Source organism: Piliocolobus tephrosceles, chromosome 4, assembly GCF_002776525.5.
Source record: "Piliocolobus tephrosceles isolate RC106 chromosome 4, ASM277652v3, whole genome shotgun sequence".
Classification (NCBI taxonomy): domain Eukaryota; kingdom Metazoa; phylum Chordata; class Mammalia; order Primates; family Cercopithecidae; genus Piliocolobus; species Piliocolobus tephrosceles.
Window position 1 is genome coordinate 23,978,812 of NC_045437.1, and position 18,882 is coordinate 23,997,693.

Sequence of the window (18,882 nt, forward strand, 5' to 3'; positions counted from 1 at the left end):
AGCTAGCAAAGTGCCTGGTTTCCAGCACCAAGCAACAAGTTGGTGCTATAAATAAAGAATAGTCTCTTCATTTGAATAATATGAATATACATGTGTTTGGACAAGAGTATAAAATAACTTATTTATCAATCATTTTAAACGTCTAGATTAAGGATCAAATAATGAGGTGACTTTTTTTTTTTCAAGTACTATCCAGTAAAGTACAGTGGACTTAGGCAAATGTTTCTGTGTCTGGCCTCATTCATATCTTTTTCTCTTTGGTTGGTCTCTATTTTCACTCAAAACTACATATCATTCTTTAGCTTATACACTTACGTGATTAGAGGTGTTAGGAAAAAATACCATCAATGCAGATTTATGCTGATTCTGCAGTAACTTGAACGAAGTTTAAAAATAAACAGAAAGGGGAAGACAAAGAATCAGTATTGATTATATTGCTAAGTTCACCTTCTAAACAAAGTTTCATTTTCCTTCTTATATTAAAATAGCCAAACAAATTAGACTTTTTACATTTTTCTTTCCTTGGCATCTAAACTCTGTGCTACTTCTTTTTTTTTTTTTTTTCTCTTTAATCTACGAAAACCAGGTGATTCCTTAATATCATTTTGAAATTATCATATAACATTGGGCCAACATTTAAAATTACGTAACCCAAAACTTTATACGAATTCTAACGACTGCATTTTCGTTAATGACAACTTTCAAAGGGCATGCATCCTCTGTTCAAACTGATTTACATGAATGTTGGTATTATTTTGAAGGGAGATCAATTCCATATGAAAGCTGATTTATATGTTTTATTTTAAGCCTCTGAAATTCCATCTGCCTTTATGGCACTGGGCCACATCACAACTAGGTCAGATTCTTTCAGGAGCACACAGGTGTCCAGTAAAATTGTGCTTGTGCTTGGCAGCTTACACAGTGGCATCACACCAAAGGCTGAACACAAGCTTTCTCCTCTCGGCGAGAGCCACCTTCTTATCGTGTTTGTGCCTGTACCTGGTCTCAGACCAAAAATGAATGGATAGACAGTGAGTTTGAGTAATGAAGACACATTGAGTATACAAGTTGGCTTATCTTTTATAAAGGACTTTAATTTGAATAATGTTGGCATGTAAAATTCAAGAAAGAGAAATGGAGTACTCACTACCTTTCATTAAAAATGCCACTGTAAATACTAAAAATGCACAAATGTGTCAAGTTATACCCATCGTTTTTAAAGAAGCATAGGAAGTATTTTTTAAAAACACAAAGAGTGTTTTCTATTTCAAATACTATGCAGCATATTCTAAGTTAAAGCCTTTCATGATCTAGTTACACCTGACCTAGTATGTTCTAAGTGAAATGTTTATTTCTTTATTCAGCTATTATTTTTACTGATTCCTTTTATAATGTGAGTATTCTTATTTTCAGCCTCTAAATAAGCAAAGAATTGCTAACTCAATTACTGTCCATAAAATACAAAATGCATTCTAGTCAGACTAAAATGTCACAATGTAGCTTTTATATTGTCATTAACTTATATGGGTATGGTACAAATTATAATTAAGTATCTACCAGTGTAATCCTAACTATATTTTTATTAAATTTTCCTATTCTTAAAACGTATGTGCATATTTTGATCACTGTGTATTATTCTGAATCTCCTCTTAGTTTGAAAAATTCAAAAGACTCCTCCTCTTATAGAATGCCTCAGGAAGCTTCTAAGATGCCAGCCCCTGCTTCCTATCTGAGCTCTAATTTTGGCCATTTTCAGTTGTGTTACACTCTCAGCTGCCATTGCCCTCCTTTCCTTCTCTCATCCTTTCACAACATAATTTAACAAGCATTTAGTGAGTGCCCACTAGATGTCAGACAATCTCCTAATAATTTCAAAGGAACAATCTTTCGGAAATCACATATGTGAAAGAAACTGGACAAGGACGGGCACGATGTAAGAAAGAGGTTTTTTTGTTGTTGGTTTTTTTTTTTTTTTTTTTTTTTTTTGAGTCAGAGTGTTGCTCTGTCACCCAGGCTGGAGTGCAGTGGCGCGATTTCGGCTCACTGCAACCTCTGCCTCCAGTGTTCATGTGATTCTCCTGTGTGAGCCGCCTGAGCAGGTGGGGCTATAGGCACGTGCCACCATGCCCAGCTAATTTTTGTATTTTTAGTAGAGATGGGGTTTCATCGTGTTGGTCAGCCGTTCTCAAACTCCTCACCTTAGATGCTCTGCCTGCCTTGGCCTCCCAAAGTGCTGGGATTACAGGCGTGAGCCACCACACCAGGCCGAAAGAGGTCACTTTTGTCTATATTATTTTTTAAAATGTTGAAGTAGCCTACTTCCTACATACTTTCCAGTTGGAGCTAACTTTATAGCTGGTTTATAACACTGTTTATTTAAAAAATTGTTTCAAGTCACAAAGTAACATGTAAGATAATTACTTTTTAAAGACTCATTTGTAGAAGATATTGAATTGTTGACAAAAAAGAAAATACTTTAAACAAGTTTGTAAGTAATCGTTTTTTCATTCATTCATAAGACATTGTCTGAATGTCCATTGTTTGGTAGGTACCATGCACAATTTCTGTGAACAAAACACAAATGAAAAAATGATGCCTAACCTCAAAGAACTCACGCACAGCAAAAGGAAAATTAATACCATAATCATATTTAGAAATGCAGGTTAAAATGTGAACTCTGTGTCCTTAAGTAGCCAAGAAGGAGTTTAGATGCCATCATAAAACTTAATATTCCTTTCTTATACCTTTGGGTAATTTTCACATAAAAAAATCAATTGCACAAATTACAAGGTTTTGCTTGTTTTAACTAAGCACATATAGTCTTAAAGCAAAAGCTCAAAGTCAAGAAAATTGTGAATGTCTTGATATTGTATTGCAGAGAAGGTCTGTTTCTTTCTCTCATACAATCAGCATTATTTTGAAAATATTTAGGCATGCTCTTCTTGAAAAGAAAGGTCACCCTGAAGAAGCTATGAGGCAAAAACAACTACTTTATTTATAAGTTTTCTCCATTAAAAGAAGACCGTGTTTTAAAATTACACAATATGCTTTATCCAACAAAAATCTACATTATTTTGAAGATAAAAATTCAATCTCCAAGTTCATTTGTCAATTCTTTTTACAGATAAAATATTCAAAGTCAACTCTCTGAAGCTGTTTATTATATTCATTCTAAGTTCTTCTATTTATTATCTACATTCTGTTTAATTATATTAAATATGTTGCCTTGGTCTCATTATGAAACTTTTCTGTAACATTTGGTGATTCTCATTTTATTTATTATGATTATGATTTGCAAATCCCATTCCAGTTTTGTTATGCCTTGTCTTGATATGCTCCCAGATGTTGTATAAAATGAACAGAATGTATCGAGGGCAGGTATGTACCAGGGCCATATCTTCTGGGTAAGAGATGTTCCCCCCTCTCAGGAATAATTAGCTCTCAAGAACATTTATTTATGTCTTTACTCCAAGGGGGGGCCCTCACTGCTCCAGTCCAAGATCAAGTTCCACTACCCATGGTTCCCAGCAGGAACGTGAGGAACTCAAATAGTGTAGCTCTTCCAAATCCATTTCCCCCATTACCTGACAACAAATGTTTCCAAGTTCATTGCTGCATCTATTTTATTTCAAATACCACTGTGTTCCATTCGTGGGGTGTATGTATTACTTTATTATTTTATTCCACTGCTTTAAAAATCCCTGCCTTTCTATTGTCCATGGTGTAAACTCACATTAACCATCAAATACCCTGCACTTTGCATTCATATTTTGCATGGTTTGTTGATTTAATAAATAAAATAATTTTAGTTTGAAAATGTGCTTCTTTTTTGAGTTTTCGTTTCTTTTGCTCAAGGAGTGGCAACAATATTTCTCCAATATCCCCATGAAGAACTTCATAGTCTTCTTTGTGTCTTCTTTTTCCCCCATTTGCTACATTTAAACTATCCACTGAGGTTTGTTTAATCTGCATTTTTGTTTGTTTGTTTTTTAAACTGGTTGTTTTTTTCAAATACTTTTGTTATGAGAAAAACCAAGATTTGTATAGAAAAAAAAAAAATTCCCACAACTTGGGACGGAGCCAAGAGACCAAAGAATGACTTGGACAAGTCAAGCTTGATGATGAGACGTGTTTATTAGGACTTACATACAGGATACTCCTGGACAGCAGCAGGGCAACTTTGGGGATTTGTGTCACCACCTCCACACCCCTCCACCTCAAAAAAAAAAAAAAAAAAGGCTGTTTTTAAGCTAATTTGCTAGCTCTGTTTCTGCTATGCTTGAGCAATGAGACTGTTTTCCTTAGGAGGTTCTCAGGTGCTCTCCAGAATATTTGGGTTCTCAGAGACACCTGCTCTTTAGTTTGGGCACCATAGCTTTGGAGTGCAACCTAGCCTTAGGGGTCAGGCAGTGGACATACACATACAATATCCAAAGGAAACCTTAGTAAGAGACCCATCACACTACGAATTTATACTAAAAATTCTCAAATTTCCTGCAGTTATTCATTTCTATTACTACCGTTTGGCTCAACATCCATCATTTCTTGGCTGGCTTATTGAATTTGTCTCAATTGTCACTGCTTTCTTTTACATGCACACCTAATAAGTTTATTACACCATAGACAAAATTACTTCTAAAGTGTAAAACAGATCTCACTTACTTAGGAACCTCTCATGTCTCTAGAGAATGGCCTGTCTTCCTAGATGATGCTCAAGATCCTCCGTGATTTCCAGCTCATACCTGTCTGATTCTTGGAATTCATAAAATTTAGAGTTCTTTTTCTCTCTGGTTTCCTATGCTCTTTTTAGTATTCTTGATTGTGCATAGTTCTCAGTTGAGACATCTAGTCACCCCAGTGTGTAAGTGAATGCCTCTCAGTAAAATATTCTGTAAATAACTTCTTGAATATATAATTATAACAGAAAACATATGCTGAGAAGGTGGACTCCTGGTATCATCGTCCAATCTCTTCCCCTTTCTTTTGTGTCACAAGCATTTCTCCGCTGGGCCTAGTTAGTCTTCCATGCTCTTCTCAATAAACAAACTGCCCACAGGACTCACCCTTTTTAAAATCATTTTATTGACTACCAACCAAGAAAAACTACATTGGCATCTCAGCCTTCTATAGAAACCACGGATCAGCATTCATTTTTCAATATTAGCTTAAGACATACAAAGTTAACAGTATTCTTTTGGCTTAAAAAGTTGGATTTGGGCAATTTTATGAATTTTATCCTAATATGCAGAGTACTAAATTCTACAAAATACCTGACAACAATAATTTCATCTACCTTGTTACATTTCCAGTGATTATATGTATTTCTCACAGTTTGATATGTCAGAAACCTCACAGGCTTGTCCGTCTATCAGTGAGTATTTGATTCAGATACAATATTTTCTCTGGCCAAAATAATTTTACCACTTTTTAAAAATTTAATTTATTTTTTGGAGCTGTTTTAAGTTCACAGTGAAACTGAGCAGAAAGTGTAGAGAATTTTCACATATCTCTTGGCCCACACATTATAGCCTCCCCCTCTACCAACATCCCACACCAGAGTGGTACATTTGTTACAATCGATGAACCTATATTGACACACTATTATCACCCAGAGTCTATAATTTACATTAGGTCTTACTCTTGTTATATATGCAATATATACATACATATCTATATAAAAATAATAAATAAATTATATACATATATAAACGTATACACACACACACTTTTTTAAGACGAAGTCTCGCACTATCGCCCAGGCTGGATAATGGTGCGATCTCAGCTCATTGCAACCTCTGCCTCCCGGGTTCACGCCATTCTTCTGTCTCAGCCTCCTGAGTAGCTAGGATTACAAGCTTCACTCTTGTCACCCAGGCTGGAGTACAATGGCGTGATCTTGGCTCACTACAACCTCCTCCTCCCAGGTTCAAGCAATTCTCCTGCCTCAGCCTCCCGAGTAGCTGAGATTACAGGCATGCACCACTACGCCCGGCTAATTTTGTATTTTTAGTAAAGACGGGGTTTCTCCATGTTTGTCAGGCTGGTCTCGAACTCCTGACCTCAGGTGATCCACCCACCTCAGCCTCCCAAAGTGCTGGGATTACCTAGCCTGTATGTGTATACAGGCTCATGCCTGTAATCCCAGCACTTCGGGAGGCTGCATATATATATACAGAGAGAGAGAGAGAGAAGATATATATAGTGTGTGTGTATATATATATACACAAACACACACAGAATATATATAGAGAGAGTATATATATATTTTATATAGAGAGAGTATATATATATTATATATATATATATAGAGAGAGAGAGAGAGAGTTTGACAAATGTATTAATGACATGTATTCGCCACTATAGTATTACACAGGATAGTTTCGCTGGCCTAAAAATCTTCCGTGTCCTACCTATTCATCTCTCCGTCTCTCCAACACTTGGAAACTATGGTATTTTTACTGTCTATACTCTTGTCTTTTCTGGAATGCCGTATAGTGAGAATCATATAGTAGATAGCCTTTTCAGGTTGCTTTCTTTCACTTACTAATATATAGGCAAGATTCCTCTGTGACTTTACATAGCTTGATAGCTTATTTCTTCTTTGCACTGCAAAATATTCCATAGTTTGTTTTTTTTTAAATCTATTTACCTACTGAAGGTCAGCTTAGTTGCTTCCAAGTTTAGGCAGTTATAAATAGAACTGTTATAAATATTTGTATGCAGGCTTTTGTATGGATATAACTATCCAACTCATTTGGATAAATACCACAGGGCACTCTTGTTACATCATATAATAAAAGTAGACTTTAGTTTTGTAAGAAACTGCCAGTCTTCTATAGCTGTACTATTTTGCATTCCTGCCAGGATTCACCATTTTTGATTGCTGTGAGATTCTGGTACACTATTCAGATGGAGCTATTTCTCATTTTCTCTATGAAACCCTCACCAATATCTCCAAGTAAAAGTAAGCATTTTTTTCTTCATGCAACCAAAAGTTTTAGAAACATTTTAAGCATATGTGAAGTAGACCCATATGAGGTCATTCTAGGAAAGAAGGACAAGTGTCATGCCAGAGGTAAACTCATCTTAGAAAATGTCATGATATGAGATGGTGACTAAAGACAAACACCAGAGCTGAGTTAGTGAAAATAAATGTTTCAGTGCAGAGAAACGTGGATACTGATGGTTTCCTTCTGTGCTCAACCACATTCATATATGGCTACATACCAATCAATCAAAATTACAAGTCACTTAGAGCTTTTCTTGTGAAAGCCCTTATGGAGCTTGACATGAAGCTCCACACGGGGGAGAGAAATGTCCTACCCACAACACTGTTACCAGGTGGGTCTTCGCTGTTACAGCTCCCAAGATGGTGGCAGACACCAAGATGGCGGCAAGCCTTTTATTCTCTGACCTGAAGTTCTTGGCCTCCGGGAGTCCAAGGAATGGAACCTTAGGCCATGAGGTGAGTGATATAGCTCTATTAGAAGCTGTGGGTCATGGAAGAGAACCGTGGAACCCAGCGACTAGTGGTCAGCTCCATTAGGATGAACCAGAAGACTTAGCCACGCATGAACAATGGCAAGCCTCTAGCCCAACTGGGAGTGGCGATGCGTGCCTCACTGGATCAGAAGTGCACGGAACACCCAGCCTGATCCAGAGGGGTGGAAGTCAGTGGTGGGTCTGCCACAGTGGTGCTCAGCAGCGGTGGTTGGCGAGTGAAAACTCAGCTCCAGCTGGAGCAAACAGGGACCAGAAGAGAGTGCAGTTGCAAGATTTAATAGCTTGAAAACAGAGCTCCCATACAATGGGAGGGGACCCAAAGGGTTGCCGCTCCCTGCTTGAATGCCTGGGTTTATATCCCAATCATTGTCCCTCCCCCTGTGCTCTCAGGCGATATATGATTTGACTATTTCTTTACCTCCTGCTTTTAGCCTAATTTGTGTTTTAGCGAACCCTCTTTGCTACCTGATTGGTTGGGTGTGAGCTGAGTTACAAGTCCCGTGTTTAAAGGTGGGTGCGATCACCTTCACCAGCTAGGCTTAGGAATTCTTAATCAGCCTAGGAAATCCAGCTAGTCCTCTCTCTCAACACTGAAGTGTTATATCACAGATTGAGACCAGTAAAGTGCCTCAACACAAGGGGCTTCCTGTGGTGTTCAGCACAGAAGCTATAGCAGAAATCAGCAGGGGATCAAAGCTTTCACCACAGGGAGGGCATACCTAGTTTCAGCTTTATGTCATCTTTTAAACGATGACCTCTGAAAAAAAAAATTCTTAAGGAAATTGAAACCGGCACATAGTGATACACAGATAGCAGCTGATTTGTATTTCACCCTTAGGGGTTAAGGGTTGACAAAAATTACTCAAGAAGGGAAACCACTAGTGTAATAAATGTCTCAACATCAGCAGAAGCCAGATGCTATTGAAATGTCACTAATGAAAGAAGCATGAAGCTTACTATAGGGATAATTTCCCTATTTAATATGCCAATATTTCTTAAATTTGGAGATCAAAAAAATGCATATTATTATATTTTGAACTAACAAAATTCTATACAAGGGAAAGTATTATTCATCATAGAAATCAGTATCTTCTATTGTCCTAGGGAAAAAAAGTTAAATAACTGCATCCTAGTTCCATTAAGATTCCATATAAGGTGATAATGATGTAGGAAAAAAACTTCAATAATGATTTTATTTAGTATGAAAATTCAAATGTAGTTATTCACTTCAATTTTAAATTTTCTGTAACATAATATTCTGGTATTTTTGGCACTATTACTATCAAAGAAAAAAAGTATGTTCATATACTATAGAAGATAACTGGCTTGAGGAACTAGAGAATTCAATGAAAGTCCTCGAAAGGGCTGACCTGTTAAAATCTCTAAGTTTCCATGTTGAAAAAAAAAATTATCATTGGTTTTAAAAATGTGCTCGCATGTTTAAGGGCTTGGAAAGTCAACAATGAGTCTTTAAATATTTCTGTGTTTTTCTCATCATTAAACCAAATGAAATTGACAGGAAGGAAGACCTCTGCCAAGAAGAGACACTTGTTATTTTCTGCTTAAGAAAACAATAGAACTTAGACATCTTAGTGTCTACGACAAACAAATACTCAAACTTAGAAAAAAGTTTAGAAAGAGTATGTGGTTGTATAATTTTAGATTTCTGAAATCCTTGTATAAGTTTATTTGTAATGTAGATTTTATTACATTTATTTTCTATTGTATAAATAATTGCATACATGTAACGGATTCTAAAAGATGATTGTTAAATATAGTAGTTAAGAGCATAAATTCAGGTGTTGACCTTCCACTGTTAAATCTTATTTTGATAAATTATTATCTCCATGACCTTGGGTAAATTAATAGTACCTTTCTCACTGATATGTTATGGGAATTGAATGAGTTGACATGTGTAAATGACTTATAATGGTCTGTACAACATTCAGAAATCAGTCAGTAAAATTTACTACATCAACGAAATATAGAATAAAATCCATATGGTAGTCTTCATAGATGTACAAAAAGCATTTGGCAAAATTTAAAACCCAGTCAAGACCTAGGTATAGAAAAGAGTATCATCAATATGATAAAAGACATCCATGAAAAACTTATAGCTAAAATTATATTTGATGGACTACAAATTCCCAAATATGGAAATAAGAGTATCTCCTCCTGCTACTTTTGTTTGACAATGTGCTAGAATTAATAGACAATGCAAGAGGGAAAGAAAACTATTAATTCAGATCAAAATGGAAGAAGAAATTTTTTTTTTAAAAAAGAATGACTGTTTTATATAAAATACTAGTTCATCAGAAAACAACCAAAAAATATGAATAAAGGAATTTAGCAAGGTTATAGACTCAAATATAAAAATATATTATAGGCTGAGCATGGTGGCTCACACTTGTAACATCTGTACTTTGGGAGTCTGAGGCAGGCAGTTCACTTGAGCCCAGGAGTTTGAGACCAGCCTGGGCAACATGCAAAACCTCATCTCCATAAAAAATACAAAAATTAGCCAGGTGCCGTGGTGTGCTTCTGTGGTCCCAGCTACTCTGGAGGCTGAAGTGAAGAATCACCTGAGTCTGGGGAGGTCAAGGCTGTAGTAAGCTGAATTCATGCCACTGCACTCCACCCTGAGTGATAGAGTGAGACCATCTCAAAACCACAATAACTCTCTCTCTCTCTGTGTGTATATATATATATTAGTGTGTATATATAAGCGCATATATATAAGCGCATACATACTAATGTATGTATATAGTCATAAGTATATTAGAAACGTTTACTGAAAATAACCATTTTTTAAATACCATTCACAGTAATTTCAAATTTGAAATATATTTGCAACAAATATGGTATCCCCACTACAATAAAAATTATAAAGCAGAGAGAAATCAAAGATCTGAATAAATGTAGTGATAGATCAAATCATTAAAGATTAAATGTCATTAATATATAAATTCTTCCAAAAATAATATGTAAATTCAATAATTACTATAAATAATCCATCACACTTTTATTGTATAAATTGACAAGTTCATTCTAATATACATGTGAAAAATACAAAGAACCAGTACAGCAGATTTATACTACTTAAATTTCACACTTTCTTTCTTTTTTTTTTTTTTTTCACACTTTCATTACTATAACTATACGGTAATTTTGAGAGTATATGGGAAGACAAATCAATAAATGGGACAGAAAAAAAGTCCAGAAACAGATACAAACCTATATAAGCAATTAATTTTGATAAAAATTTAATTGGAAAAAGGCTTATCTTTCCAATAAATGCTACTGAAACAACTGGATATTTCTGAGGGAAAATGACTCTAGAATCCTACCTCAAATGATACACAAAAATTAAACAGAAATGAATAATTAAGGTAAACATAAAGATTCAATCTACAAACTTTTAGAAAACTAAGATTACTTTGTGACCCTAAGTAGGTAAAGACTTCTTAGACAAGACACCAAAATCATTAAATATGAAAGAAAAATTGATTACATAATTTATAAAATGTATATAAGACTTTGGAATCACATGAAAGAATTCCAAAAATCATTAGTCATCAAAGAAATGAACGTAACTACCAAGCAAAATTACTTTATACTCCCTTTAGTGACCAAAACTAAAGACTGATAGAATCAAATGTTAGCAAGTATGTGAAGCAGTTGGATCTCGCATTCCTGCTGTGAGTATAAAATGTTACAGTCACTTAGGAACACAGTTTGGGAGTTTTTTATAAAGTTAAGCAAGATCTATGATATGACCCATTAATTCCAAACCACAGAACACACGACCCAAGAATACTCCCAAAAGAATATTCACGGAAGCTCCATTTATAGTAATTAAAAATGAAAAGCAACACTAATGTTCATTCACAGGTAATGGGTAAAGAAACTTTGGCATTTACATAATTCATATTCAGCAATAAAAGAGACAAACATTGATGTCTGCAATAATACAAATGAATTTCAAAAACTTTGTGTTAAGTGAAAGACTTCCAAAATCGTGTATATTTCAGGGTTTCATTTATATCAAGCTCTAGACAGGGAGAAATAACTGATAGTGGCAAAATAGTGTTTTATACTGGGAAGTTGAGGAATGTGAACTTATGGAACCAGGACCTGAGGAGCATACTTCAGTGAAGAAAATGTTCTACAGGCGTACCTGGAGATATTGCAGGTTCGGTTCCAGAGCACTACAATAAAGGGAAGGTCACAATAAACCAAGTCACAAGAATATTTTGGTTTCCCAGTGGATGCAAAAGTTATATTTACACTATACTTCAGTCTATTAAGTGTGAACTAGAATTCTGTCTAAAAACAATGGACATAACAATTAAAAATACTTTATTGCTAAAAAATGCTAACAATCTTCTGAGCCTTCAAGCCTCATAATCTTTTTACTGGTGGAATGTGTTGCCTAGATGTTGGTGGCTGCTGACTTACCAGAGTGGTGATTGCTAATAGCTGGGGTGGTGTGGCAATTCTTTTTTTTTTTTTTGAGATGGAAATTTGGTCTTCTCACCCAGGCTGGAGTGCAATGGCAAGATCTCAGCTCACTGCAACCTCCCGATTTCAAGCAATTCTTCCTCAGCCTCTTGAGTAGCTGGGATTACATGCTTGCCAACACATGTAGCCAATTTTGTCTTTTTCTTTTTTTTTTTTTTTAGTAAAGACGAGCTTTCACCATGTTGGCCAGGCTAGTCTGGAGCTCGAGACAACAGGTGATCCGCTCGTTTTGGCCTCCCAAATGGCTGGAATTACAGGTGTGAGTCACTGCATCCGCCCACAGTTTTTAAAAATAATAAATAAATAAATAAATAAATAAATAAAGTTTGCCTCACCGATTAACTCTTCCTTTTTTAAAGATTTCTCTGTAGCATGGGATGCTGTTTGAAAGCATTTTACTCACAGTCAAAATTTGAATTGATCCTCTCAAATTCTACTTTATCAACTGAGTTATGTAATATTGTAAATCCTTTGTTGTCATTTTAATAGTGTTCACAGCATCTTCATCAGGAGTAGATTCTATCTCTAGGAACCATTTTCTTTGGCCACCCATAAGAATCAACTCTTCATCTGTCAAAGTCTGATCATAAGATTGCAGGAATTTAGTCAAGTCTTCAGGCTTCATTTATAATTCTACTTCTCTTGCTATTTCCACTAGATGTGCAATTACTTCCTCCACTGAAGTCTTGAAGTCCTCAAAGTTATCAATGAGGGTTGGAATCAAATTGTTCCAAACTCATGTTAATATATATATAGTTTTTTCAGATGGAATTTCACTCTTGTCACCCAGGCTGGAGTGTACTGGCATGATCTCGACTCACTACAACTTCTGCCTCCTGGGTTCAAGAGATTCTTCTGCCTAAGCCTCCAAAGTGGCTGGGATTACAGGTGCAGGCCACCACACCCAGCTAATTTTTGTATTTTTAGTACAGATAGGGTTTCACCATGTTGGTCAGGATGGTGTCGATCTCTTGACTTGGTGATCTCTTGATCTCTTGACCTCAGCTTCCCAAAGTGCTGGGATTACAGGTGTGAGCCACTTCACCTACCCTAATATTAATATTTTGACCTTTTCTCATGAATCACAGATGTTCTTACTGTCATCCAGAATGATGAATCCAATTCCAGAAGATTTTCAAATTGTGTAGCCCAGATCCGTCAGAAAAAAATCACTTTCTGCGGTAGCTGTGACATCATAAAATGTGTATTTTCAAAACAATAAGATTCAAAAGTCAAAAATTACTTCTTGAACCATGGAGAAATTTAAAAATAAGACTGGTAACTTTAAGTTGAAGCCAATGCTTATTTACTATTTGAAAATCCTAGAACACATAATAATTATGCTTAGAGCTGGGCCTAATGGTTCACATCAGTAATCCCAGCCACTCAGGGGACTGTGTAGCTGGGATTAAAAATAATAAGACTCAAAAGTCAATAATTACTCCTTGATCCATGGACTGAAAAATGGATGTTGTGTTAGCAGGCATGAAAACAAAATTAATATCCGGGTACATCTCCAACAGAACTCTTGGGTGGCTAGGTGCAGTGTTAATGAGCAGTAATGTTTTGAAAAAAAATTTTTTTGAGCAATAGACTCTAAAGTGGGCTAAAAATATTCAGTAAGTAAACCACGCTGTAAACAAATGTGCTGTCATCCAGGCTTTGTTATTCCATTTATAGAGCACAGGTAGAGTAGATTAAGCATAACTGTTTTTATTGTTGTTGTTGTTTGTGTTTTGTTTTTTTTTTTAATAATTAGAGTCTTGCTCAGTTCACCCAGGAGGAAGTGCAGTGGCATGACCATGACTCATTGCTGCCTGAAACTCCTGTGCACAAACAATCTTCCTTCCTCAGCCTCCTGAGTGGCTGCGGCTGCTGGTGCATGCTACCACACGTGGCAAAGTTTTTCATTTATTTGTGTATCTGTTTTTAGAGAGGAGATCTCACTATATTGCCCAGGTTGGTCTCCAATTTCTGGCCTCGAGCAATCTTCCAGCCACAGCCTCCTGAGTAGTTGGGATTACTGGTGTGAGCCCTTATGCCCAGCTCTAAGTATAATTTTTAAGGGCTCTAGGATTTTCAAATAGTAAATAAGCATTGGCTTCAATTTAAAGTCACCACATATACACTAGCTTCTAACAAGAGAGTCAGACTATCCTTTGAAGCTTTGAAGCCAGGCATTTACTTCTTGTCATTAGTTATATAAGTCCTTAGAGGACATCTTCTAAGATACGGCTGTTTCATACATTGAAAATCTGATTTTTAGTGTAGCCACATTCAACAATTATTTTAGCTCTCTCTTCTGATAACTTCCGACAGCTTCTATATTAGCATTTGTTGCTTTGCATTGCATTTTTTATGTTATGGAAATGACTTTTCTCAATCTTCGCAAACCAACCTCTATTAACTTCTGACTTTTCTCCTGAAGACTCCTCACCTCTCTTAGCTTTTAAAAAATTGAAGAGAGTTAAGGCCTCTGCATTAGGTCTTGGCTTAAGAGAATTTTGTGGCTGGTTTCATCTTTTATTCAGACCACTAAAACTTTCCTCATATCAGGAATAAGGGGTGCTTCACTTTCACGTTTGTGTATTCACTAGAGTAGCACTTTTAAGTTTTTTCTTTTTTTAAAAAAAATATACTTTAAGTTCAACGGTACATGTGCACAACGTGCAGGTTTGTTGCATATGTATACATGTGCCATGTTGGTGTGCTGCACCCGTTAACTCGTCATTTACATTAGGTATTTCGCCTAATGCTATCCCTCCCCCTTCCCCCAACCCCACAACAGGCCCTGGTGTGTGATGCTCCCCTTCCTGTGTCCAAGTGTTCTCATTATTCAATTCCCACCTATGAGTGAGAACATGCAGTGTTTGGTTTTCTCTCCTTGTGATAGTTCAAAAACTTTTTTTTTTTTTTTTTTTTTTTTTTTTTTTTGCAGTCACAACTTGGCTAATTGTGTAGCCTAAGCGTCCTACTTTTCAGCTGATCTTGGTTTTGACACATCTTTCTCTTTAAGCCTAATTATCTGACACACCTTTCTCTTTAAGCTTTATTATTTCCTGCTTTTAATTTAGAGTGAAAGACATGCAACTCTTTCTTTCTCTTAGAGACCGATGTGGGGTTGTTAATTGACCTGATTTTAATATCATGTCTCAGAGAATAGGAAGGCCTGAAAAGAGGGAGAGAGACGGGGAACAGCCAATTGGTGGAGCAGGAAAAATAAACACACATTTAAGGATTAAGTTTGCCGCCTTACATAAGTGCAGTTTGTGGTTCCCCAAAAACTATTCTAGTAACGTCAAATATCACTGATCACAGATCACCGTAACAGATATAAAAATAATTCAAAAGTCTGAAATGTGGGAATTATCAGATGTGACACAGAGACATAAAGCAAGCATGTAGTGTTGGAAAAATGATATAGATAGGCTTGCTTGATGCAGGGTTGCCACAACTTTCAGTTTGTAAAAAGCACAATATCTGCAAAGCATAATAAAACTAGATATGCCTGTATAGGTTAATTGGTGTGGGTATTAAACATTACTTATATTTGTCAAAACCCAACAAATTACATTTATTTATACTTTATTGAAAAAAATAGTCTACCACTAAGTAAAATAGCGATTTAATCTATAACTGCTAATCTATAACAAAAACTGCCATAAAGAAATATTTTGTATTAATATCTATAATTACATAAGTATGTAATTATATATACAAATAATAGTTTTATATGAATGTATGAAAGCATTATAAGTTTGTATATATGCACATATATATGAATTTGTGTGTGTGTATATATATATATATGTTTTTGTGAGACTTCATAGTCTCAGGATACACCAATACCTTTTAGAATGACTTAAAAATTTGAAAAAAACACAACATATATTTAAATACATTCTAAACCCTAAATGTTCTTCTAACTTTATGTTGAAAATTTATTTGAATATTGATATGTTAAACTGCATCACGAAAAGTTTATTTACATATTAAATATTATAGCCATCATTTCTACATACCTATGTCAACCTTGTTTAATCGCACAATTTAAAGCACATTTTAATATATAATTAATTTTGTTTCTATAGATTAATAGCATAGATTTCATATATTAGTTGACATTTTTAAAGTAGTTTACAAAAATTTAAAAAATTGATCATTATTATAATGACAGGATTATGCAGGTTTTTTCCTGCTTCCTTATACGACAGTTTGAAAATATTCTTATAGTCTTAATTACAAATACATGTAAAATTTTGATAGATAGATATAAATCTTTGCTGCTTGTTTCTCTTCTTTGGTCAAACAAGTATTAACTAATTTTTCCATTAATCATATTACTTTTCTATAGTTAAAGTCCACTTTTCTCAAATATTTGAGAGGGTGTGAGCTGAGATATAAAATGAGAACACTTTAAAGTCTTGAACCAGCATCCAAGCTTTTAGCAAAATGAGGAACATACATTTGTTCTCAGTTTCTACTCTGAACCCACAAAAGAAGGAGTATAATTGAAGGACCTGGGTTTGGCAACTACTGCTGAATTCTCAAAAGTACATACAAATATACGGGGAGCCCATGTCAGAGGAATAGAAGGAATTGGACTCAACATTGGAGAGTCATTGCCTTGGAGTGAGAGAAGACAAGAGACCATATGTAAATCATAGATGATAGTCGGGGAAAATTACATTATTTTTGTTTTTGTTCCTTTGCAAATTGACCAAGGGGGATCTTTGCCTTCTCATCAGCTCACTTAGGACAAGAAAGCAAAACTGATGCCTTGTAACAGGGCAAAAATGGGAGTGCTCTGGTGCTCATCTGGATAAACAGGGACCAGTAATGTATAAAGTAAGGTGCTTCACTGTATTCTCTCTCATTACTCTCAATCTACCTCCCAGCACCATATATGGGATACTTGTCAATCACAATGGCTAACTGCAGGCTCAAGATGTTGTAGTGCCTTAAGCAGAGATCATGAGGAATTATTCTGAGTTGTAGGAAAACATGTGTAATGAAAATGAGAGAGGTCAAACCCTTCCTCTATCACCAAAAAGAGGTATTTGTCAGACTGCTAAACAAAACTCATTTGTAACAAAAAAATTTTAATGGGCCACAAGAAGCATATTTAAATAAGATGAGAATGAATTGAAAACATCAAGGTGGGGCTTTCCTTCTTCCACAACACCTCGCGCTCTTCCTTTCCAACTTGGACCCGGCAGAAGGGCTTCCGCAAAGAAGGGTGGCGAGAAGAAAAAGGGCCGTTCTGCCATCAACGAGGTGGCGACCCGAGAATACACCATCAACATTCACAAGCGCATCCATGGAGTGCGCTTCAAGAAGCGTGCCCCTCGGGCACTCAAAGGGATTCGGAAATTCGCCATGAAGGAGAAGGGAACTCCAGATGTGCGCATTGATACTAAGCTCAACAAAGCTGCCTGGGCGAAAGGAATAAGGAATGTCCCATACCGAATCCGTGTGCGGCTGTCCAGAAAACGTAATGAGGATGAAGAATCACCAAATAAGCTCTATACGTTGGTTACCTATGTACCTGTTACCGCTTTCAAAAATCTGCACACAGTCAGTGTGGATGAGAACTAATCGTTGATGGTCAAATACATCAAATAAAGTTATAAAATTGAAAAAAAAAAAAACATCAAGGTGTATCAAATGAGTGATGGTAAGTATTTTTTAATAAGTTCTTTGTAAGTTAAGCTTTTCAAATACACACAGGCGCATTTGTTATAAAATGTTAAATCCATGAGGATTGAACTATTTGTGGGTTTTGTTCAATCCTGATACTGAGTCAGATTGCATCTGGTATTTTATAGGCATTCAATAAGCATTTTAAATATTAATATAATTATATGCCATATGTATTTAAAAACTACATAATGAAAAGCACATTTCTAGGGTAGATCTCAATAAAAAAGTTTTGAAAGCAGTGTTGTTATTTTAGCTCATAGAGCATGATCTAGGGTTTAGACTTTCACCCCTCTTCCAGCCCCAGTTAGATATTATTAACTAGAGAAAGCAAATCCCTTGAGCATTTAAAATGATCACATGACATATGAGAAAAAGAGTCACAGTGAAAGACCACCTACAGAAGAGAATCAAAATGAGTGTGTGTATATGTGTGTGTGCACATATGTGTGTATTAAATATTGAAAAGAAGAGGATATTAGAAACATTAAACAAGAATAAGAAAGCAGCTTTGAAAACAGAAAACAATCGAAGGTATTAGGTATACAACTACAGTTGTTAAAACAGATCATCTAGTTCAAAACTTCTCATTGAAAGAGGAAATTGGGGCTGGAGACTGAGAAAGAAAATAATTGTTTCAAGTTTCTGCGTGTATTTTTTTTTTTTTTTTTTTTTGAGGCAAAGTCTCACTCTGTTCACCCAGGCTGGAGTGCAGGGGTGGATATTGGCTCACTGCAATCTCTACTTCCCAGGGTCAAGTGATTATCATGTCTCAGCTTCCCGAGTAACTGGGATTACAGTCACCCAATACCACACCCGGCTGATTTTTGTATTTTTAGTACAGACAGGGTTTCACCATGTTGGCCAGGCTGGTCTAGAACTCCTGACATCAGGTAATCTACCTACCTCGGCCTCCCAAAGTGCTGGGATTACAGATGTGAGCCACCGTGCCCGGCCTGATCTTTTGATTAAGTGAAAATGTGAATTTTTATCTAACATATTTGGTTTTGCCTTTTTTTTTTTTTTTACCATTTCTAATATATTCTATTTTTGCCAATTTTATTTATTGTAAAAGAATTAATATTTACATTTCTAAATGATTTTATTTTAGTTGTATTTTATCTACCATTATGTCTTGAGAAGTACCTAAAAGTTAAA

At 35.7% G+C, this 18,882-nt stretch overlaps 1 protein-coding gene across 1 annotated transcript in view; it reads left to right on the top strand.

Moving 5' to 3' along the window:
• LOC111546718 overlaps positions 1-17,622 on the top strand; it is a 76,184-nt gene extending 58,562 nt beyond the window's left edge. Inside the window, exon 3 of the mRNA XM_026456553.1 lies at positions 17,184-17,622. Coding sequence (XP_026312338.1) covers positions 17,184-17,622 — 439 coding nt within the window. The remainder of the gene's footprint in view (positions 1-17,183) is intronic.
• Positions 17,623-18,882: the final 1,260 nt, after the last annotated feature.